Source organism: Stegastes partitus, unplaced genomic scaffold (assembly GCF_000690725.1).
Source record: "Stegastes partitus isolate 25-593 unplaced genomic scaffold, Stegastes_partitus-1.0.2 Scaffold943, whole genome shotgun sequence".
Lineage (NCBI taxonomy): Eukaryota > Metazoa > Chordata > Actinopteri > Pomacentridae > Stegastes > Stegastes partitus.
In genome coordinates, this window is record NW_007578674.1 from 36,999 (window position 1) to 60,922 (window position 23,924).

The window sequence follows — 23,924 nt, forward strand, 5'->3', positions numbered from 1 at the left end:
CCTAATAATTATGCACACCTTGATATAGGGTGTTGATCTCCTGAGGCCACAACTTCCCTCGTTACACAAATTCTAGTTTGTACAGCTTGGAGTTGGAAAATTACGGATAAAATGATGATATGGTCAAAACAATCGCTTGCCTTATAATTGTGCACACAGTGTATATATGTTTAGAAATTTCTGTAAACATAGATGGAACACATGGATGTAGCATAGATTGTTGGGGAAAATAGTGATTGTTTTTATTTAAACTAAAGTTATAATGCAATAAAGTGTGCAAAAGTGAAGGAGTCTGAATGCTTTGGTGACAATAGTAATCCAACCAGTAATTGTCTCAGTTGCTATTTCACTCGACAAACGCCCCTTACGCTGGCACCAAAGGAAAACTCTGACTCTGGAACACATTTCCTGCTCACCATTTAATTTTGTTTTAAATTGTATGCCTTTACACAAATAGTGTTCATTATTAAATATTTCCAGAAAACGTTAAAACCCTGATCTATTAATGGCACTACAAGTCAGACACCAGAGGTGTCACATTTCCGTACAAAGCTTAATGACATTCAATCTAGTGATTGGTGAGATATTTTAGGCCAGACCATAGTCCAATAATATTATCTATGCAGTTTAAAAGATATAAACTGCATAGGTTGTTTATCTCCTTTACCATTTTTTATGTCTAGAGTTGTTTCCTTAAATCTGAAGCTTCTGCTGCCATTTCTTCCTCTGATCTCCACTTAGAGGGAATGTCCTCATCTTCTCGATCATGCTTCTGCAACTGCAAAAGACAAACAGTGCAATGTCAGCACAAAGTTAGTTTGTTTTTCTATTCAGTTTTCTATTCAGTGTTAACATGGACTTAATGTGTGAAATGTCTGCTGGGTAATGATCACCTGAACTCTGAAAAGAATTTGAAAAGATGAGCGCATCAAGTGAGTGAGTCAAGAGGAGACCTCAAGGATAGTATGTACAGCAGGAACTGTTACAGTGACCAATTTTCTCGTGTACAAACATGACAACAACCAAGACATGTTTTTGTGAAATGTGAACATAAATTTCATTGAAGCTACAAGCAGTGATGAACGGGCCCTCGCACTTCCACGCGTCAGACGTGACGCATGTCGAGGTGAGGTGTACATCAGGGTTGTGGCAGAAATGCGCTCTGTGCAAAGTGACAATCACATAATCATAACCTTAACCACATTTGAGGTTGGTACGGTCAACTGGCAAATAATAGCAAATACAGGTGTAAAACGTGTCCCTTCCCATTGCCAAAAGGTGGCGCTGTGACTGTGAAAAGATAATGGCATGAGAATATCATCAGGGTGGGACTGGGAGCCAACATGTAAAGTTTGTGGCAGAGTGCAGCATGCAGAGGGCAGGGAGACAGCACTTGTTCTTTTATGGCGACGCATCAAAGTTCAGAGGGCTGCCACGGACACGCCGTTTGACAAAAACTCACAATTTTCACCATGAGTCATCATCAACGTCTTAAGACTCACGTCACCACATTTGAGGCTGATACGGTTAATATTAGCACATAAAAGTGTAAAACATGTTCTTGCCTATGGCTAGCAGGTGGCGCTATGACTGTGAATGGATATTGGCATATCGGTTTCATCAGGGCATGACTGTGATCAAGCATGTAAAGTTTGAGGCAGATTGGAGCATGTACAAGGTCGTTAGACACACTTCCTCTTTGATGGCGAATGATCACAAATCAGAGGGATGTCACAGCGACACTCGTTAATGAAATGCAGACCTTTGAGAACTTTTTACCTTCAAGGTGTACATTACACACTACCGAACTTCAGCTCTCTGGGACTTAGCCCCTAGGAGGAGTTCGCTCTTGAATATAAATCATACAGTTAATTCAAAATGTTGAACTTTTTGTTGGGTTTACAGTATGGGTCCAAGAGGCTTTTTTTGCGCACCCTGATGTGCTACATATGCCTACCAAATTCCGTAGATGTAGGTTAAACGTACTGCGGGGGCTAATAGATAAATTGCTGCAGGGGGCGCTATAGAGCCATTTTGCCAGACAAGCAGAGATTGTCTGTCGTTGAGCCAATAGTGACTCGTATGCCAATTTTGGTGACTTTATGAGCATTCCTGTCAAAAAGTCCTTCCTGTGTCACGGCGAAGATGTGTCACCACGGTGACCTCATTGCATGAAAACACAAAAGCTTCATACTGTAGCATAGCATTGTCAAGGTGGGGAGATTTAGCTGACCAATTTCAAGGATGATATCACAAAGTTTGGAGCAATTGTGTGTCTGCAAATGTTATGCCTCAGACTGCCTGTTACCAATAGCTGGTGCTATGACTATGAGTCAGTTTTACAGTGTGGATGACTTCAGACATGGACTCTTGTCAATCATGTGTGACGGTTCAGCCATGTGCAGCTGAGATATAAACATTTAAGTTGTCATGCCATCAAAATTTGCCGCACTGTCACAGACACACTGTTTGACGTAAACGCACTGTTTTCTCCACGAGTTATCATGAAGTTGTCAAGGCTTATGTCACAACATTTTAAGTGAATATGGTCAACGGGCAAATAATAGGATGTCAAAGTGTAAAACAAGTCATTTCCTGTTGCCAGTAGGTGGCTCTGTGTCTGTGAATGGATATTGGCATATGGACGTGATCAGGGCAGCACACTGATCAAACATGGAAAGTTTGAGGCAGATTGGAGCATGTACAGGGTTGTTAGACAGCACTTCCTTTTTGATGACGTATTATCAAACTTCAGGGGGCTGCCATGGCCACACCCTTTGACTTTTGCGAAAGACTTAAATAGAAGATTTTTCATCATGAGGGCCTTTTGTATGTATAGGTCAAATTTTAGGTGTCTTGGCATTATCTCCTATGAAGAGTTTGCTTTTGAAAATGACAAAAAAAAAAAAGCAAAAACCTCACAAAAAAATCCAAATAGTGGACTTCCTGTTGGGTTTAGGGTATAGTGCCCACTGACTTTTTTGTTTTTGTGCATCCATATGTGCTACACATGCCGACCAAATTTCGTACATGTAGGTGAAACATTCTGCCCATAGCAGCTGTTCCAAATTTTGTAGAGGGCGCTATGGAGCCATTTTGAGACACACATTCACGAAAATCATAAAATATCAAACTTTTCAACAGTTCTGATGTGTATGTAAATTTTCATGAATTCTTGAGCAAGTTTAGGCCCTCAAAAATGAGATTGTTTGTGGCCATGAAGAAGAAATAATTCAAGTTTCAAGAGGGTCCTATGCACCATAGTGCCTGGGCCCTAATAATCCTAATCCTAATATAGTCCACATGTTTTTCATCTGGGAAAGAAATCTGTTAAATAGTCAGTTGTTTTATTGTCACAATTTGTGCTTCTTTTTTTTTTTCTTTTTTGTTTTGTTCAAGAACTGTGGATGAAAGCCCATATAAAGATGACTCTTGAAAACTGTAATAGTGTAATATGTGGCACTGGTCAGTTTGTGTCCCTATAAACACAAGTTAAGTAATGATCTGACATTTTATTTTGCTGTCTTAGTGGTAACGTGTGGTATACTATTAAACCAGAATTCATGAGCTGTAAAATTTTCCTGCATAAAAACAAAGCCAGAAGGTAACCAATTCCCCATCACAGACATTCTATCTCATTGAAGTTACAGTCTGTATATAATTGCTGTGACCCTTTGTGAGAGGATTCAAAACAAATATCCCCTAAGGGGCAAGTCGGGACAAAGAGCAAAATATATATATATATTTTCCCCCATCTTTTCTCTCTGTACAATTGGCATCTGCATTGGCCTCAAAAGCCCAGCATCAGCTGGAATCTATTTTATAGGTATATGCCCGGTTAATGTAAACAGTTTGGGGCAACAACTTTTATTGTCACTAAATGGATTCTTTGATTTTTCTTGCTTTCTGTGTGTTACTGCAAATTCCTTCTTTGTAGCACATATGAAATGTAATTAGTGGCAGACTTGGAGACTTACCCATTACTTATCCATTGTAGGCTTTTTTTTTTTTTTTTTTTACAGTAAAGGGGGTTAGCGTGGGCATTCTGACCCATCTGTGGTCATGTAGCCCCATACACTGCAAGCTGTGATGCACTTGTGCAGACAGCTTTCTATCAGTATTAATGTCTTCAGAAATGTGTGCTGCAGAAGTTCTTGAAATTTGAAATTTGGCAACATTCAACACTGTTGCTGTCAGGAACTTGGGTTTCTCTGCGGGTTCTCCGGCATCCTCCCACAAGGTCCAAAAACATGTTGAGGTTAATTGGTGATTCTAAATTGTCTGTAGGTGTGAATGTGAGTGTGCTTGGTTGTCTTTCTCTAAGTGTAGCCCTGTGATAGACTGGCGACCTGTCCAGGGTGTCCCCTGCCTTTGCTCTGAATCGGCTGGGATAGACTTCAGCGACCCTAGTGAGGATTAAGCGTTATATAAATAATGGATTGATGGACGGATTATAAGAGTGCAGAAAGTACAATAAAATAGAATATTATATATTAAGTACAAAGGTGCAATGTGAATCTAGAATTAATAATAAACAGTGTATAGGAAGGGTGTGGTGCATGAGTTCTGGTCGGTCCAGAATTATTGGTTTATAGCACAGTTTAGTTGAGTCACTGGAATGTCACAGCCAACAGATAGAGACAACCAGGAGGGACAGGAGAACTGTGTTGTCAGCAAACTTCACAAGGTGACAGCTGGGTTGTGTGGATCTGCACTCATCAGTGTACAGTATGAAGAACAGCAGGGAAAGCATGCAGCCCTGAGGGGAGCCAGTGGAGGTGGTGAGGATATCAGAGAGGTTATTGTTGATCCGGACTTGCTGTGTTCTGTTAGTGACAAAGTCCAAGATCCAGAGTATGAGCTGACTGCACATGTTGAAGTTCTGGTGGAGTCTTTCTGCGAGGATGTGGGTTTGCAGTATATTAAAGGCGGAGGAGAAGTCTGCAAACAGGAGCCTGACAGATGTGTTGGGACGCTCTAGGTGTTTCTGGATGGTGTCGATGATGACGGCTTTGGCATTATTGACACCTCTGTGTCTTTGGTATGCAAATTGGAGTGGGTCGAGCTGTGAATTGGTCAGGGTGAGAATGTGTTGTTTAACTAGCCTCTCCATGGCTTTCATCACCTGGGAGGAGAGCGCCACTGGGCGGAGGTCATTCAGGGTCATGGGGGGGCTCCTCTTGTGAATTGGGATAATAGTGGAGTGTTTCCACCACTTGGGAACAATTCCAATGCTGATGGAAATCTGGAACAGGTTCTGGAAAACACTTCCTAGCAGGTTGGCACAGTGTCTGAGGACTCGGCCACTGATGTTTTCCACACCAGGTGTGCTGTTGGCCTTAGACCTCTTAAGAGCCATCATTACGTCTGTGGTGAGGAAAGGTATGGGGGGGTTGCCAGTTTTGAGGTTCGACCTGATGTCCACTAGCTGAGTGGAGTTGTTGGTCTCAAATCTGGAGTAAAAGAAATTGAGGTCATTGGGGAGAGATACTGGGGTGCTGTACCGGGTTGCTGCTGGTGGTCAAGTTCACAGCCGCCACTCTCTTAAGGCCCTGCCAAGCTGAGCGGAGGTTTCCCTGAGAAAATTTCTCCTCCACTTAGTTCTTGTAGTTGAGCTTGGCAATCTTAACGACCCTCTTGACCTCTTTGTTAAACTCCTTCTTCTCCATATCTGTCCCTGAGAAGAAGATCCATTTCTTCTTATTGATAATGGACTTTGGTTTCTTGGTGACCCAGGGTTTATTATTTGATAAGATGGTGACAGTCTTGGAGGGGATGATATTTTCCTCGCAGAAGTTGATGTACGATGAGACCACCTCCACTTGTTCGTTGAGGTCATCAGAGGAGGAAAGGAGAGTGCTCCAGTTGGTGGACTCAAAACATCCCTTGTGTGTATGTGTGCGTGTATGTGTCCAGCTCCTGTCATACCCCTTTTCCACCAAGAAGCACCAGGTGTTAGTGCTGTGCTGGTGCTAGGACCAGTGCTTAGTTGGTTCCAACCTAAGAACAGGTTGCTTTTCCATCGACAGGGAGCCAAGTTAGGGCCACGCTATATGTTACCGCATACGTAGCCATTTACCAAACAACGCTCGCGCCACACAAAAGTCCACACAGGACTCCAGACGAACTTTTTCACCAGTGTGACCAACTTTCTCATTTGTTTGCACTTCTCACATTGTCACAGGCAAAACATATGACCGGCTGAACATTTTCTTAGAGAAAGACGCTACAATTTACTGATGTTCCCCGAACGCCCACATTGCAGGCTGGGGAAGCGGCTGTTGGTGACCGCGGTGCTCAGACCGGTGCGCAACCAAAAATTACTTTAAGAAGAGTAAACCAGGGCGTTCTAATGCCATTTGTCCAAAGTGAAACTGAGTTTTTCTCATGCTGTCTTTTCTATGAGTGGAATAAACAGCGCATGTAGGTGCATTCGGTTTTTCATGAGTCGACCGCAGCGTAAATACAGCAGTACACCGAAGTTATAAAAGTCCTGTTTTCCACCACTGTGGTGCTACTGGTGGGACACAATTGTACCGGATTTCAGGGCGCAACAGTTTGTGTAAAACCTGTGTATGTCCTGGGACTCATTCCAATACATTTGTGATCCGACCAGTGACATCCTGGCAAAAAACAACACAAATCACCACTTGTGTGTCCCATTCATTGATCGTTCTCGGTGGTCACGATAACCCCACCCCCAGCCCCTGATGTACTGGTGCTTAGCTGGAGCTCTGGTCCAGCAAAGTATTGGTACTTGCTAAGCACCAGTTTTGAGAGCCTGGGGCCGGTGCTTAGGAGGTGGAAACACAAAAAAAACTGGTGCTAAGTCAGGCACTAGCACAGAACTAGCACTGGAACCATTTTGGTGGAAAAAGGGTGTCAGTCTGCTCAGCTTGTCTCTGTGTATCAGGCTGGACAGTCAGTAACTTAACCAACTCTTAAGTGATAACAAGAAAACGCTCAGTTCAGAAACAGTGAAGACAAAGCAAAAGTGACTGTACTCTCTTATCTTCTCACATGGATTTATAGAAAATCATGTCGCTGCTTCAGACATTAAAATGAACTCTTGTTTGCAAAGGTAGGTTTACTTAAAGGAATAAAAAGCTGATTATAATATGGTATATCCATTACTTGTTTGAATCACTAATGCAATGATGTTTGCATCATTACAGTTACAGTTATTTCTTTTTAAATTGTGCACATTTACATTGTGTATAAGCAATATGTGGAGAGCTATTTGAGTCTTATGGCATCACGCTTGGCAGCTGTTAGTTTTGTTTCCTCATTTTTATTTTTTAATCAAAGTTTTTTGATTAGTCTTTTTGAGGCTGATCATTTTACCACCACTGTTGAGATATAACATTAGCTAGCATAACTCTCAATTCCATTTGTTATCTCCAGACAATGATACAGAGCACAAAGAGAGGAGAGGACATGGCAGGAAAAGAGCGGAGAGGAGACATTGAACATTCAATGATCACTAGCAAAACGCAAGCAGCCGCCGTGAGCACGCCTTTTATACTTCTGGTGTTGGGGTGACACATATGTGACACACGCCCACCGTGTGTTTGATTTTGTTTATGAGTCTTGAGTGCGTGCGCCGGGCTTAACATGCAAGGGGCACTTGCTCCCTCATTGTGTGAGGTGTGTGTCTTTAACCACAGATTTTCTTTCCATGGTAGCTTAAACATTGCACGTCTCACTTGCAAACTCCTTGCAGGGGGAGCAAGTTATACTGGTGGTGTCGCTGTTCTCAGAGAATTCGTAGAATTTTTTGGACATGTCCAAAACCCTCCGTACATGCTTATGGGCTGCCTGCGACCTTGAAAATTCACAAGAAGGACTTGCTGGGCATGTACGATCCAAAATTTGGACACAGACAGGCCGTAGGAGCCCGCATGGCCGGTTGTGACAAAGGCTTAATCAACATAACTGGCAAATCCTAAAAGTGCTGTGGATGAAACCATAATAGGCATCTAGCTTGCATGTCATTGTATGACAACAGATCCATCTTGATAAAAAGTGACAACTCCACCAGCTGATAAATACTGTGTGATTCAGAAATGCGCTTACTAAGCTAGTATTGATATTTTAATATGTTGTTGTTGACTTAACTTTATGGAATGTAACTTGAATGTGAAGACTGTAAAGCAATATTTGTAACTGCAATTATAAAAGGCCATCAACTATTACTATTGTCTTAATATATCTGACAGTGATCAGGGAAATCCAAAAGAACAATGCATTTGGTTTTCTTATAGCTAAGCACGTTATTTTGCCAACAGGACCACACTAACACAACTGCAAAACACAATACAAACTGAACCACTGAATTCCTCATACATATGGAGTAACAGAATGTACAAGTACACACTCCTTAAAGTGGAGAAGGAAAAATCAGACAGGACAGGGAGAAAAATTGGACTTGATTAACCTCAGGCAACCCCATTTTCTGCTGTAGCAAATTGGTGTTGAACAGCATATAGGGCACAACCCTATACATCAGACAGGACATGCTTTCATTAAGCAGTGACCTCACAGGGTGACTGAGAGGTCATCCTGACCTTGGCACCATTCACATCTATAGAACAGCTAACAAGCCTACCACAGGCGCTATAATCAATACACAGTTGAAACCAGAAGTTTACATACACTGTATAAAAGGCACATAACCTTTTTTTCTCACTATCTGACATTAAATCAGAAAAAAACTTTTCCTGTTTTAGGTCAGTTAGGATTAGCATAATTATTTATATTTGCCAAATGCCAGAATAATGAGAGAGATTTTTTTTTTGAGATTTTTTTTTCCGACTTTCTTCAAAGTCTGAAGTTTACATACACTAAGATTGCTATGCCTTCAAATTACTGGGGAAAGCCCACATGATCATTCCATAGCTTTGGAAGCTTTTGATAGGGTAATTGACAACATTTGAGTTAATTGGAAGTACACCTGGAGATGTATTTTAAGGCACAACATGGGAAAATCTTTAAAAAAAAATCAGGAAGAGAATTGTGGACCTCCACAAGTCTGGTTCATCCTTATTCTTCATTAAATAGTCCTCCTCGTTGTTGGAGATCAGACCCACCACTGCTGTGTCGTCAGCAAGCTTAATGATGGTGTTTGACAGAAACTGCTGTTGCTGATGTGGACAGACAGTCATTAGTGTACAGTGAATACAGCAGAGGACTCAGCACACAGCCCTGGGGGGCACCGATGTTCAGGGTGCGTGAGGGGGACAGGTGATTCCCCACTCGAACCACCTGTGGTCTGCTGGTCAGAAAGCTGTAGACCCACCTGCACAGGGAGGAGGTGAGTCCGAGATCCTGCAGCTTAGTGACCAGTCTGGAGGGGATTATGGTGCTGAACGCTGAACTGAAGTCCACGAAGAGCATTCACACATAATTCCCCTTCCGAGTGTCCAGGTGGGCCAGGGCTGTGTGTAGCAGGTGATTTATGGCATCCTCTGTGGATCTGTTTGGCCGGTATGCGAACTGTAGAGGGTCCAGGGAGGCAGGTAGGGAGGAGGTGATGAAGTTTCTGACCAGTCTTTTAAAACATTTCATCACCACAGAGGTGAGGGAAATGGGCAGGTAGTCGTTAAGACAGCTTTGTTGAATCTAAACATCACTTAAATAGAAGTTGTCTGGCATCGTGAAGTAGAAGCAGCACATGATTCCACAATCTAAAGAAATTCAAGAACAGATGCAAAACAAAGTCACTGACATATGTCAGTCTGGAAAGTCTTACAAAGCCGTTGCTAAGGCTCTGGGACTCCAGCAAACCACAGTGAAAGCCATATACACAAGTGGAGAAAACATGGAGCAGTGGTGAACCTTCCCAGGGGCCTTACCAAAATTTTTCCAAGAGTGCCTCAACATCTCATCCGGGAGAACACAAAAGAACCCAGACGAACATCAAAAGAACTGCAGGCCTCCCTTACCTCAGTTAAGGTCAGTGTACATGATCCCACAATAAGGAAGACACTGGGCAAAAACTACATCCTTGGGAGAGTTACAAGGTACTAACCACTCCTGACTAAAAAGAACATGAATGCTCATCTGGCATTTGCAAAAAAATATAAATATTGAGATGAGCCACAAGACTTTTGGAATAACTCTGGACTGACGAGTCAAAGGCTTTTTGGAAGACACAGTACACAGTTACATAAAGGGTAAAGCTAAAACTGCATTTCACAAGAAGAACATGATACTGCCAGTGAAACATGGTGGTGGTTGTATGATAGTTGGGGCTACTTTGTTTTGACAGGACCTGGACCACATATCAACTCATGGAGCAATGAATTCTGCTCTCAATCAGAAAATTGTTCTCGAGAATATCTGACTATCACTTCATGACCTAAAACTCAAGCACCAAAGCATTATGTGGCATGACAATGGCCCAAAGCGCACACTTGCAAGTCTACCTCTGAATGGCTCAAAAAGAACAAAATTAAGGTATGGGAGTGGCTGAGTCAAAGTCTGGAAAGGACTGATGCTGTGGTAAAACCTTAAAAGAGCAGTTCATGATCGAAAACATAAAATGTGGCTGAATTAAAACTATTCTGCAGAGAAGAATAAGCCAAAACTCCTCCATGTCCTCCACGATGTAAAAGATTACAAGCTATTGCAAACATTTAACTGCAGTTGTTGCTGCTAAGAGTAGATCAACCAGTTATTAGGTTTTGGGGGGGGGGGCAGTTTTCCACAGGGGTGATACATTTTAAATACATCTTCTAAAAAAACGCATTTTGTGCTTTGTGGGTTGTCTCTGTGTCATATTAAATCAATATGAATATCTTAGTTTGATGATTTTTAAGTGTGAAAAATATGAACAGAATCGATCAGGAAGGGGGGAAATACTTATTCACATCACAGTAGTATATTTGCATGTAGCAACTACAGTGCCTTGCTAAAGGGAAACTACAGGAGATATTTTGATACATGTGTCTAAACCTTAAGTAAATAGGCAGAAAAAGTCACTGAGAAAATGCAGAAATCAATAAAACATGAAATCACACTGTGTTTTACAATCACAAGCATGAGTTCCCAGTGTTCCCAGAGGAGGCAGAGTACAGAGAGGAGGAGACATGGACTCTCCAGACCATTCTCTACTGATTTACTTATGTAGTTAACATCATTTAGAGTCAACAACAAGAGCAGCTTGAATCTATGGTGGTATTAACGCTCTATGGCATGGTGTTGCCCTCAGGCAACAAAACACAATTATGGCCCACAGACCACTCCTTTAATTTTTTGTAAGTAAAACATTACATTAAAAGTCTGATGATAAGTCTGTGACCAATAAAATTTGAGGTGATTGCGGGTTTGACCTTTGGTCTGGGAGAGGGTCAGTCCTTTTTGGAACCATAGCCTGCTTGGACACACTACTAGCAGAAGGTAAGATAAATTTCACTTTTTTTGCATTTTTGGCTCTATCAGATAGGACAGAGAGAGAGAGAGACAGGAAAGTCGGGGGAGAAGGGACCTGCAGCAAACGGCCTTGAGCTGGACTCGAACTCATGACCGCTACGTCGGGGACTGTAGCTCCTATACATGGCACGCCAGCTCAACCTGGTGAGCTATAGCGGCACCCCAACATGTTAAATTTTAATAACTTTGTATAATGTCTGTAATGTGAATGAATATGTGAAGAAGCATATTTGATTGAGTAAAGACACTTTGTGTTTATTTATATACTAAACTGGTCATTTTCAATTTGTTGCCTCAGTGCAACACTGTGCAGTTAGACCACTTCATTTGAACAATAACATGCTGATGGATAGAGATGTGCAGGGATGCATAGTTATCACTGTAACTAGCTATTTTCTTTTTTCTGTACTGTCTACAACTGCTCACAGGAAATGGATGCACAAACATTTTATCGGTGTAAGGAACATGATTGAGCATTTTGGACTATTCCTTCCAACAGTGAGGATAGTGAGCTTGCGGAGAGTGACATTGAGGAAGAGTGGACCCCACAATCAAGTTTGAGGGAGAGTTAGGAGTTCAGGTTTCAGTCAATAGAGTAACCTACTGTATGTAAGGAATGTGTGTCTACGCGCATACGTGTGTGTGTGTGTGTGTGTGTGTCAGTTGGTGATCCGAGGTATATAACCTATTGTAATATTATGCTTCCTGGTTTCTTTCGAAAACAGATGGCCTGTCTGATGACAATGAGTCTGTGTATGAAGAGGAAAATGAAGATGATGTCACATGCTTACCCCGGCGGAGAACACCTCACAGTGCCAACACCACTGATTACCCAGAATGACAGGCCAGCACTTCCAAAATCAGACAATACCATTTCCCCCTATGAATACTTTAAGATTTTTTTTTTCTTCTGAAGACATGTAGAAGTAGTTGTACAGCAGTAATTTATATGCCATTCAGTGTGACACCAACAAGTCCATTACCCTCACTTTTGTGCTGTGAAGTGGTATGATAACTGTTCAGTCTTCTCAGCAATAACATTGAAGCACACCCAGTCACCGAGATTGAGAGGTGGGATGGCAAGCAGTCCCCTGTTCTGCTGTGGTGAGAGAGCACAATAAGAATATTGGTGTGGTAGATCTGCTGGACTCTCATCGCACTGTACCGCAACAAAATCAGGTCGAAGATGTTCGACATTATTGACGTGACCATTGTAACTGCGTGGCTGCTCAACAAGAGAGATTGCAGAAGCAGAGAAATGAGAAAGGAGGAACAGATGAGGCTTCATACGTTCAAGTTGTATATTGCAGAAAGCTTGTGCAAAAGTGGAAATAATCTGGAGCGTAAGAGCGATTGTCCCAGTTCCGCAATTGCTGGGGAGTATGAAGAAAAGAGGAGAAGAGGACCCACTACACTCATTCCGGTGCCTAATGTGCGTCGGGTTCCCGCCTCTTTACGCCGACACTCCAAGCACTAGGAAGTTCTGTAACAGCAGCTCGACTGAGGGCTTTTGTTTTGGAGGTTTTCATAGGAGCCTGTTGGAGAGTCTAGGTGTTAACATAGCTCAGGTAAATGGGAAGGTGCCCTGGCCAAGCTGTTCCCACGCTCATCAAGTTCCTCTATAGAGAGTCTAGGTTGCATTCGTGTCCCCTGTAGGTGCACTGTACAGGTAAAAAACATAAAACTGAGATGATTTTCCACTTGTGAAACATTTCTGCCGGGCATGGATGAAAAGAAAGGGATACATAAAACACCAATTCAATCACTACCACACAGGAACACACAATCAGAAAAACAAACACACACTGCAGCTAACTTCTAACCCATTGATTGATTAACCATTTGTGGCTGATGTTTGTTGAAATAAAACGTGATGAAATTAATGTAGTTGAAATAAAACATGTTGATCCACGCCGGTATTACCCCGTAACCCCAGCTCTCCGTTTCTAGGGTTAGGTTCTACTTGCCTACAGACCCTTGACGAAATAGGATTCTGTAAAACTGCTTAAGCTGGTGTCGAGGAAACTCACCTAGCTTCTAACTGCCTTAATCCAAATGCCTACCCCGCTTCTTCTAATAGTTGACTCAACTAAGTAGCCTCAGTAGTGAAATCACTCTACCAGACACGCCTGTTGGTGGCAGCTTTCCTCTTAAATCGCGCACTTGGTAATTGCCAGGTTAAAATTGAGAATTTTGGGACAACTAACCCCAGGGATATGTTTAAAAATGCTATTTTCCTCATGACTTAGAATAACTATTAAGAACCACTATGAAAAGCACCCAAAAAGAAGTTTTCATTTTCCTGGCGTGACTTTTTATTAGAGGTGGTTATTAGAATATTCATACTGAACACACTAGTCACTGATATTCATTTTTTGTTACAAATTCAAAATGTCACACTGAAATTTAAAACTGCCTGCAAGGCATGTTCATTATTTTCTTATTGAAGTGCTACGCTTCATTTGTTTGGAGATTCTGGCTCCGGGGGGCTTTAGAGCCCACTGATATTTGTTCAAACTCATTTCTAGGATGTTTAATTAAAGTTATTAGGGACCACAGGTGAGTAAGTTCATTTGCAGTGAATCATATTCCTGCAGTAACACACAGGAGTCTGTTCATCAACGAACAACGCCAGTGAGAGAAAAATGCAGTAAGAGATGATAAATGGACAAATACAACAGTGTAATTTTATTTTTTGGACTTTATGTCTAGTAGGAGTAAAGTCGAACACGTGAAGAAGTGGTGTTCTAGTGCTACTAGCCAGGAAAAGAGGTACCCACGCCTTATCAACTTTTGAATGCCTTTAAAAGAGACTGAGATTTTTAATAGTTATCGAGGATTCAGTTCATACACTCCCTTCAGAAACCATTCGACCCCCTTTCCTTTTTACACACGTAACACCCATAAATTGCACTACACAGTAAATGGCGTTATAGCGTTAACTCAGGGAAGTTTCCCTGTTGCGCCAGCAGAGTGCGCAGTAGCGCTGCAGATTCCTTTTCTGATGCTGGTGATGAGACACGGCCATTGCCGTGGAGATGACCTCCAAGAGTTCTGATCCAGAGACAAAGAGTTTGAATTTATCATACATTGGCGTAGCATGCTAGCTAACGTCACAATGAGGTGATGCTACGTTTGTATCTGTATACAGCGTTATGCATCCTGTCATTCATGTTGATGCAATCAAAAAAACAACAAAAAGACAACTGGAGACACACAGACTAATGTATGTATCTTGTGATCTGTTTAATTTGGTGACTTAGTCTGAAAAATATGGTGAATGCTGTGATGTGTTTACTGAAAGCTAATCTTACTGAGTTAATTCATCTACACACAGTGCTCGAGTTGAGGGGGGTTGAGGGGAGATGGCACCCCCCTGAAATAAAAATGTTAAAAATCATCCTGGCAAGCTCAGCGGGTAGGGCAGGCGACCCATGTACAGGGGCTATAGTCCCCGACACAGTGGCCCGGGTTCGATTCCAGCCAGCGGCTCATTTGCTGCATGTCATTCCCCCTCTCCTCCTCACGTTTCTCTGTCTATCTTTCACTTTGAACTATCATTAAAGGCGGAAAAGCCCAAAAATAAATCTTAAAAAAAAACAAAACATTCCCCCTCTCAAACGGTCATCCCCCCTTTCCATCCCCAGCCATTTTTACCAATCAGTGTGGAAATATTACAACTATTCTGAATTTCTGACAATGGAAATATAACCACTATTCCAATATTTAGGGAGATTTGCGTTCAAAGGGACCGTTCTTTAGGCCGTCAAGTTGTGTGCGCATCTGCTCTGTTGATAATCAATTTTGAGTAAGACACTGTGGGAGAGCAGGCACGTGCGAATGTGACACAACGTTTCTTTTTTCTTTTTCATCAACGTCAGTGAGCGGCATAGTAACGCAAATAGCAGTGTTGCCAGTGACGTGCGGTCAGGGGAGGCAAGTGAGGCAGAGCCTGATGATTTTTAAATTCAAAATTGCTGAATTTTCGCAATTTCCCATTCAAATGCTTGGAAGAGAAGCCAGTGAGGCAGGCAGTTCTCTTGCCTCATGGCAGGGGGCGCTCTGATCCCAGACATGCTTCTTGTGACTGCGGCTGCAGAGTGACAGCAAGCTAGACTAGGTACGGTATACAGTTAGCAAGTCAAGTACAGCGAAGGAAGATAAGGAGACTTTTACAAAAAAGTGACGGATATTTCTGTCCAGAAGGTAAAGGTAAAGGTAAGACCACAATAACTTAAAAAAGAAACATGCGTTTTGTGTGCTACAGCTAAAGAATGCAGATATGAAACATAACCCGTAAACTGCTGCCAATCAAATGGCAAATATGCTACTGTGTAGAGTGCATATATTTGTAGATAAGATTCTGATGAAGTCAGTGCCTCACCAGCCATGAACCTCACGTCACTGGGTGTTACGATTTTAGCGCCACGGCCAAGCGACGAGGACAGCTCGATCTGAGGGACTTTGGATTTAAGCGGGAAAAAAGTGACATTTTAGGTAAGTCAAAAGTCATGAAAATCAGTCATTACTTTCCATAAACCAACTATTCTGTCACCAAATGTGTAATCTCTGGACGTAGTGATAACAACACAGCTAATGATGCTAGGTTGCTAACGACACTAACGGTTACTGGCTGACTCGGGTTTGGCTTCTCAGTGGGGTTTAGTTTTGTTTTCAGTCTGGGCTGAACACGATAACGTTTGTTTGGGATTCTCCAGGCTATATAAACATGCAAAGAATTGAACATAAATGTCATTTATCATAGTGAAAGTAGAAGTCACATACTGTAGTCATAAGAGTAAAATCAGAACGTACAGGCATTAATGAACATTATTAGTATGAGCTTAACTTTAAACAGTCTCTCAAAACCTTGTGCCTGCTTTGGGAGCTTCGCGTCGGACGGTTCACGCCTCCGCGTCGTCCATTAATTTCTGATAATGGACACCTCGTCGGGCATTATCCCTTACTTATATAAACCACTACCAGAATAACACAGGCAAACTCTCTGGGTAAATAATATGGACGGAAACTCACAGCTAACAGTTCGATGTCTCTTGTGCAGATCTTCTCCTTGACAGTGACGTGTCCAGAATGGCACCAACGCTGATCAACCAGCACTGTAATACCACCTCCCTTCAGCTTCCCGCTCAGCTGTTTATTTCGGTCTGCATGGACCGTCTTTTAGCTAGCGATCTTATGTTACCCATCACAACAGTTGGAAGAAACGGTTTAAATCTCCACCGTTTTTCTCTCTGCCTTACCCCTGCTCTGCAACCTCTTCTCTTCCTCTTTAACTCCACTGGGATTTGATGTAGTATTTCACTGAAAATTTTGATTTGGGAGAGTTTTAACAGTTGATCACGGTTGTAGCCAATTTTTCCGTTGCCATGGATACTCATCATAACAACTTGTGAAAAAGGCTAAATATATGTAAAAAAAAATCTCCTGAGTTGCAGAGATTTCAACTCAGCATAAAAAATCATCCAAGAAAAACCTAATCTGACAGGTAATGTCAGTAAAAAGACAACAATATATCAAAAAAAAACTCAAAAGCAAAGGGAGCTGTTAGAAGTTGCTGCCACCTAGCGGCGCATTCCAGAACAGAAGGATATATTTAGGAGATATTTCAATTTGGGATTTTTAATAAATTTGAAAACACAGGGAGAAAACAGCAATCATATCATCATGTAAAGTACAATGTTTAATAGTTGTTTAAGTAGAGAAAAACATTTTAAGTCCTAACCCTAACCTGACAGTTGCTAAGAGCTTCACTGCAGAGTGGTAGTAGAGTAGAGTGGTAGAGTTTAAACTTTTCCACCAAGAGTTGTATGACAACACAAATTCCAGCACTTTTGACATATAAACCTTTTGGAGTACCATGATTCTCACTGACCAAGTTAATTCTGTTCGTCTATTCTCTTCTACGTATGGTCTGGCAGTGAAAATAAAATAGCTCCATTTGCATACATTAACAAGCATAGAGTAGTATGGATGTTCCCTCTTACCTCATCATAGATGCTGTCATTTCGCTCAAAGTCCCCCGCTTTTCTGGGCAGCACATGGACATGGACATGCTGTAAGCACACAAACAAGGTTTAGCTGTTATGCTCTGTGTAAAGAAAACAGACAATTCCCAGCGGAAACAATACTGACAGACTGAAGTCACAAATATAGTTTCCATAGAGAGTCTTCATTACTTCACAGTACGTTGAAGAAGCCAGAGCGGAGCATTACTCCTGTGTCACAAATCACAGGAGGGTGACTGTGCATTTCACCAAGCGAGGTGCCTGCACACCGCAGAGACTCCTTATTTTCACGCTTTTAAGGATTTAATTGACTTCTTCCGGGTCCCCGTCTGATGTCAGACACCCTGCTGTCACAAACTTGGCCATCTGTATGGTTAACTTTGATTTCCTTCTCTGCATGGATGATGTGGTTTGTCCCTAAGAAACTGTTTTGTCTGGCAAAGCACACACTGAGCAACAAAGAAACAGCAAACATTCACTAAAGCAGAAACAACAAATTCTGTGTGATGGATTTATAAAGAAACAGAATAATTGTATGTAAAAAAAAAAAAAAAAGGGAGAGGAGAAGACATCCACTGATTGGTTTGGGTCCTGTGGGTTGCCATGTCACGTCCTCTGGGGAATGGGTTTGTCCCAAAACATACCATGACTGCTCAGTTGGATTGGGATGCAAACAGTTTGGGGGCTGAGTCAATGCCTTGGGCTCCTTGTTGTGTTCCCTGAGATGTTCCGAGCCACTTTTTGTAATGTGGTGGTATTTTGAAAGTAACATTCATGTAAATGGCGCTACCCCAGTTTCCCAGAAATATACTGCATTGTGGCAAGAGGATCAATGTTGTTCACATCACCTGTCAGTGGTTTTTATGTTGTGGTTTACTGGTTTTGAGCATAGGTTGAATTAAGGACAGGTAAGTTGTAGAACAAGAGCTTCACTGCAGAGTTCAGGAACTTTTGAAAATGGGCCATACGTTTTAATTCAAAGTCTGGAGCAAGCTGGATCTGGTCTAAGCACCTCTCTGCAGAGTTAAGAACAATATGGTCTTGGCCTGCCAGCCTTGTTTTAAACTTCTGACTAAGACCAGAAACAGCATTTAAAACCTGGTTCACAGGAGTCATTTTAATGAAATACATCCAATCCTAAAATTGAGCTGCATTCCTATAAAGACGAAGAGCCACAGTATTAGCCTCACGCTAAGAGCTTCACCATCACCCTGATCTAGAAACAATCTGGACATGGCTAAGAGCAAAGTTGTAAAGTATAAAGTTCAGGAAAAGCCCTATAGAAATGTAGATGTAGATTGTTGAACAGTTGCTCAACAGATTGAGCAGGTGACCCATATATGGAGGATGAAAGTCCCCAACGCAGCGGCCATGGTTCGAGTCCAACCCACGGCGCAATTGCTTTATGTCCTTCCCCACTCTTCTCCCTACCTTTCCTGTCTCTTTCTACTTACCTCTGTAAGAAAGGCCAAAAAAATAACATTTGAAAAATCAAAAGAAAAAAAAAAAGGCTACTTTGTCATACTGAAAACAATAACTACAGAGTAAAACATTGAGTAATTATGTGGGCCTGATGCAATATTTAAGTTGTAGAATACATTGTTGAAAAGTTGGGATCAACCGTCACAGGTACAGTGGAGCTTTGTATTTTAATGACAGTGTTTAAAAAGGCTAAAAAAAAGTCTTTGTTGTGCTGTAGCAATGACCAGAATAAAACACTAGATAATAATAATGAGCCCCTGATGCAATATCTTAGTGGGCACAAAGGAAAATAGGTAAATATGCACCTAACAGCAAGAGCTCATATACAATAAAACGGGGATATAGTGCTCAATCTATTGAAAACCAAATTCAGCAGTCTGAGCTGCCCTCCCTCTGTCTGGTTTGATGTTGAAGCACATGATTTCATTCATGCCCTTCCACACGTTGTGGGTGTTGTCCTGCTAAAGCTTGTCCTCCAGCTTCCGCCTGTAAGCATCCTTACAATCACTCAGCTTTTCCTTGAGCTGCCACGATATCCTTTTCAATTTGTCCTTGATTCCAGATCTGAAGACCTGCTTTTTCTGGTTCCGAAGATCCTTCAGCTGGCTAGTGATGATGGTGATAATGACACTTTCTCACCAGCTTCAGCCAACATCTTCACAAGGTCTTTTGCTTTTGTTCTGAGGTTGATATGCACATTTTGCACCAAAACACGTTCGTCTCTGGGACACAGAACTTGTCTCTTTTCTGTGTGATGGTGTGTGTATGATGGCTGGACATTCCCATAGTGTTTATACTTGCATATAATTGTTTAAACAGAACAACATGGAACCTTCAGGCATCTGGAACTTCTACCCAAGGATGAACTAGACTTGCGGAGGTCCATAATTGTCTTCTTGATATCTTGGCTGATTTCTTTAGATTTTCCCATGTTGTCACAAAAGGAAGCAGTGTGTTTGAGGTGTGCCTTGAAATACATCTACAGGTGTGCCTCCAACTAACTCAAACGTTGTGTATTAACCTGTCAAAAGCTTCCAAAGGCATGACGTCATCATCTGGGCTTTCCCAGATAGTCTGAAGGCATAGTAATCTTCGTGTATGTAAACTTCAGAATTTGAAGTAATAAAAAAAATCTCTGAAAAAATCTGTCTCTCATTGTTCTGGCATTTAGCAAATATAAATAATTTTGGTAATCTTAACTGATCTAAAAGTTTAGTCTGATTTAATATCGGTGAAAAAAACTTTTTATACAGTGTATGCAAACATCTGGTTTCAAGTGCACATGGTCTTTACAGGTATATGATATAAATTGTTGCTCATGACTCAAAATGAAAGATGCAGCTTTGGTGTTCCACCAAAATAGTGATGAGCAGATTTATTTTGGTGGAACATACACACAGCACAGATTGAAATGGACAATCCACTGAAGAAAAAAAGGGCTGCCTCAGTGAATGGTTCAAATTATCTGCAAAACTTTGCTTTCCAATGCTGTATGTACATGTCTGACAAAGCAGATTTATGTCACGGACTCTGCTGGAACCTCCATCTCCTCCTAACTCCACGCCCTGGCTGTTTTCCATGCACACATTCCTCTGCTCATCCTCAAGTCAACACCTGCTAGCTGTCACCACCACTACACAGTCTCCACTGGCATACACTCTGACTGCACCACCTGTCAGTCTATCAGTTGCCTCCAGGCCTTACTCAGACAGTAATGCAGCGGTCCTCACTGTTGTTAATCATTATTCTAAGTATGTGAACTACACATCTACAGTACTACATCAAAATCTTTCAAAGAAGCACTGGAACTTAAGTGCTTCTTTGCTCATTTTGATGCAGCAGGCACAGACAAAATACCTTCACCAGTCTCTGACAGGTCACTGTGCAGGAGCATGAGAGGAGACCACCCCCAGACATATAGAATATGTAACCACCTTTCCTCTCCATTAGTACACTCTGGACTGGCTCCCCACAGGGCTGTGTGTTGAGCCCCATCCTCTACTCACTGTACACATACTATTGTGCCCCATCCATAACACCATTCATCGTTCACCGACCACACAACTATGGTTGGATGTATCTCAGGAGATGAGTCCACCTACAGAGATAAAGTCCAAAGACTGACAATGTGGTGTTCAGAGAACTATCAGTTCCTGAACTTCACAAAAACAAAAGAACTGTTACAGACTTTTGAAGAAACTGGGCAGACCCTGATCCGCTAACAGTCAACAGGGACTTTGTGGAAAGGGCCCCTGCCTTCTGGTTTACACATCAATGAGGATCTCTCCTAGACTACCAACATCACAACAGTGGTGAAGAAGGCACTGCAGCAGCTCCACTTTCTGAGAATATTCAGAAAAAACAACCTGCAGCAGCCTTCCCTATCAAGATGTTACAAAGGAAGAGATGTGTTTTAGAGACACATGTAAATGAGAGATGGTGTAATGCTGGGTACGTTAGCCTTAAAGAACAGCGCTGCACAAAGGGTTTTGAACTGCTGGTGGTTAGTTTGCGGTTGTATTACCTGCCAAGGAAGTTTTCGCACGTCCTTGCAATTACAGTGTACATCCCCCTTGGCTGATGATGCTGCATCTTGTGAACTCATCCATAGTGAAGTGTCCCAGCTGCAAACATCAAACCCTCAGTCTCTGATCATCATCTCAGGAGACTTTAATCATAAATCGCTCGCTACCACTCTCCCCACATTGAGTCAGTATGTGGACCGCCCAACTGGAGACAATAAAACCTTGGACTTACTGTATGCAAACACCAAGGATGCATACAGCTCCTCCCCCCTTCCCCCGCTGGGTTGCTCAGATCATAACCTGGTGAGACTGCAGCCCATTTGCATATCTATGGTGAAGAAACAACCCCTCACCATAAGGTATGTGAAGAAGTGGTCTCAGGATGCCACTGAAGCGCTGCATGACTGTTTCAAGACCACGGACTGGGATGTACTATGCAGCCCACACAGTGAGGATGTCGACACCATGACTCACTGCATCACAGACTACATAAATTTCTGTGTAGAGAACACCATACCCACCAGGAAAGTACGGTGTTTCTCTAGCAATAAATCCTGGGTGTCCCCTGAACTGAAGGCCCTGCTGAAGGAGAAGAGGAGGGTTTTTGGATCTGAGGACAAAGAGGAGCTGAGGAGGGTGCAGAAGGAGTTGAAGAGGAAGATCAGGGAAGGAAAAGCCAGCTATAAGACCAAGATGGAAAACTACTCGCAACAGAATAATGCAAGAGAGGTCTGGAGAGGCCTCACAACCATCTCTGGTCACAGCAGAGGCCATGAGACCAGGAGTGGGCCAACAAACTGAATCTGTTTTTCAACAGATTTGATTCTGCTCCACTCCTCCGGCTAGTCATCAAAGCACCGACCAGCCAGCTCTCCTTCCACACTGCCTCAGCTCTCTGCCATCTCTGCCATCCCCATCACCCTGAGCCTGAGTCCGAAGAGGGTCCCATCGCTGTGGAAGACTTCCTGCATGGTTCCTGTCCTGTATGTACAATGCACCACAGGGAGCCCAACCACTTCAGACCTGTGACCCTCACTTCTCATCTGATGAAGACCATGGAGAGGATCATCCTCAGGAACCTCCATCCCCTAGTGAGCTCACATTTGGATCCACTGCAGTTCGCGTATCAACCAGGCATTGGAGTGGATGGTGCAGTGGTCTACCTGCTGCACAGATCCCTGACTCACCTGGAGAACAATGGCAGCACTGTGAGAGTCATGTTCTTTGACTTCTTTAGTGCTTTTAACACGGTTCAGCCTTTATTGCTCAGGGGGAAGCTTGAAAGGGCAGGAGTAGACTGTCACCTGGATTGCACTTCAGGACTGTGTGTTGGATGTAGTAGTCTGCAGCATGGAGGCCCCACAGGGAACAGTGCTCTCCCCCTTTCTCTTCACATTACAACACATTACAACTCTGGCAGCTGTCACCGCCAGAAGTTCTCTGATGACACATTCATCGTTGGGCATGTATTTGAGGGGGACGATTGGGAGTGACCGTCATCACTGACTTTATCAGTTGGTGTGAGCAGAACCATCTCCAGCTCAATGCCAAGAGATCGCCATTGACTTCCATGGGAGGAAGACACCCCACATTGCACAGGTGAACATCCAGAATCTGGACATCGAGATGGTGAAGACCTACAGATACTTGGGTGTTCACCTCAACAATAAACTGGACTGTTCCAACAACACAGATGTCCTGTACAAGAAGGGCCAAAGTCGCCTCCACCTGCTGAGGAGACTGAGGTCCTTTGGCATATGCAGGACTATGCTCAGGACATTTTGCGACACTGTGGTGGCATCAGCTCTTTTCTATGCAGTGGTCTGCAGGGGAGGAGGGAGCACAGACAGGGACCAAAAGAGACTGAGCAGACTGGTGAGGAGAGCCGGTTCTGTCCTGGACTGTTCCCTGGAACCCATCGAGGGCGTGGGTGATAGGAGGATGTTAGCAAAGCTCACATCCATCATGGAAAACCCCTCTCACCTGCATGAGACTGTGGGAGCTTTAAGTAGCTCCTTCAGCAGCAGACTCAGCCATCGACCCTGCAAGAAGAAGTGCTACCGCAGATCATTCCTTCCAACTGCAATAGGACTGTACAACATCAGCATCACTGGCTGATGTTAACCAAACAGACAAATTTAACACCTGTTTACAAATGTGCACAGTCTGTTTCTTTTTAAGTGTAAATATTGTATTTTCTGTTTATCCAATGTTATATTTTTTTGTAATTTTGTGTACATAGTTATATTATTACTTAATTATTGTTATTTCCTTGTACTTTCTCGTCTATATTTTTTGGATACTGCTGTGGCATGTAAATTTCCCCCAATGGGGATCAATACAAATTTTTCTATTCTATTCTATTCTATTCTATTCTATTCTATTCTATTCTACCATAATCATCTGGTGCTTTGACGCAAGTGATCAAGACCTGAGAAACGTCAACGTCATCAACTTT

The 23,924-nt window shown here is 42.5% G+C and overlaps 1 protein-coding gene across 1 annotated transcript in view; it reads right to left on the reverse strand.

Moving 5' to 3' along the window:
• Positions 1–400: 400 nt before the first annotated feature.
• The window catches only part of fhit (fragile histidine triad diadenosine triphosphatase), a 231,665-nt gene continuing 208,141 nt past the window's right edge, over positions 401–23,924 (reverse strand). Inside the window, exons 5-6 of the mRNA XM_008294107.1 lie at positions 17,439–17,507; positions 401–778 (exon numbers count right to left, since the gene is read on the reverse strand). Of these exons, the coding sequence (XP_008292329.1) occupies positions 680–778; positions 17,439–17,507 (168 nt within the window). The 3' untranslated portion in view covers positions 401–679. The remainder of the gene's footprint in view (positions 779–17,438; positions 17,508–23,924) is intronic.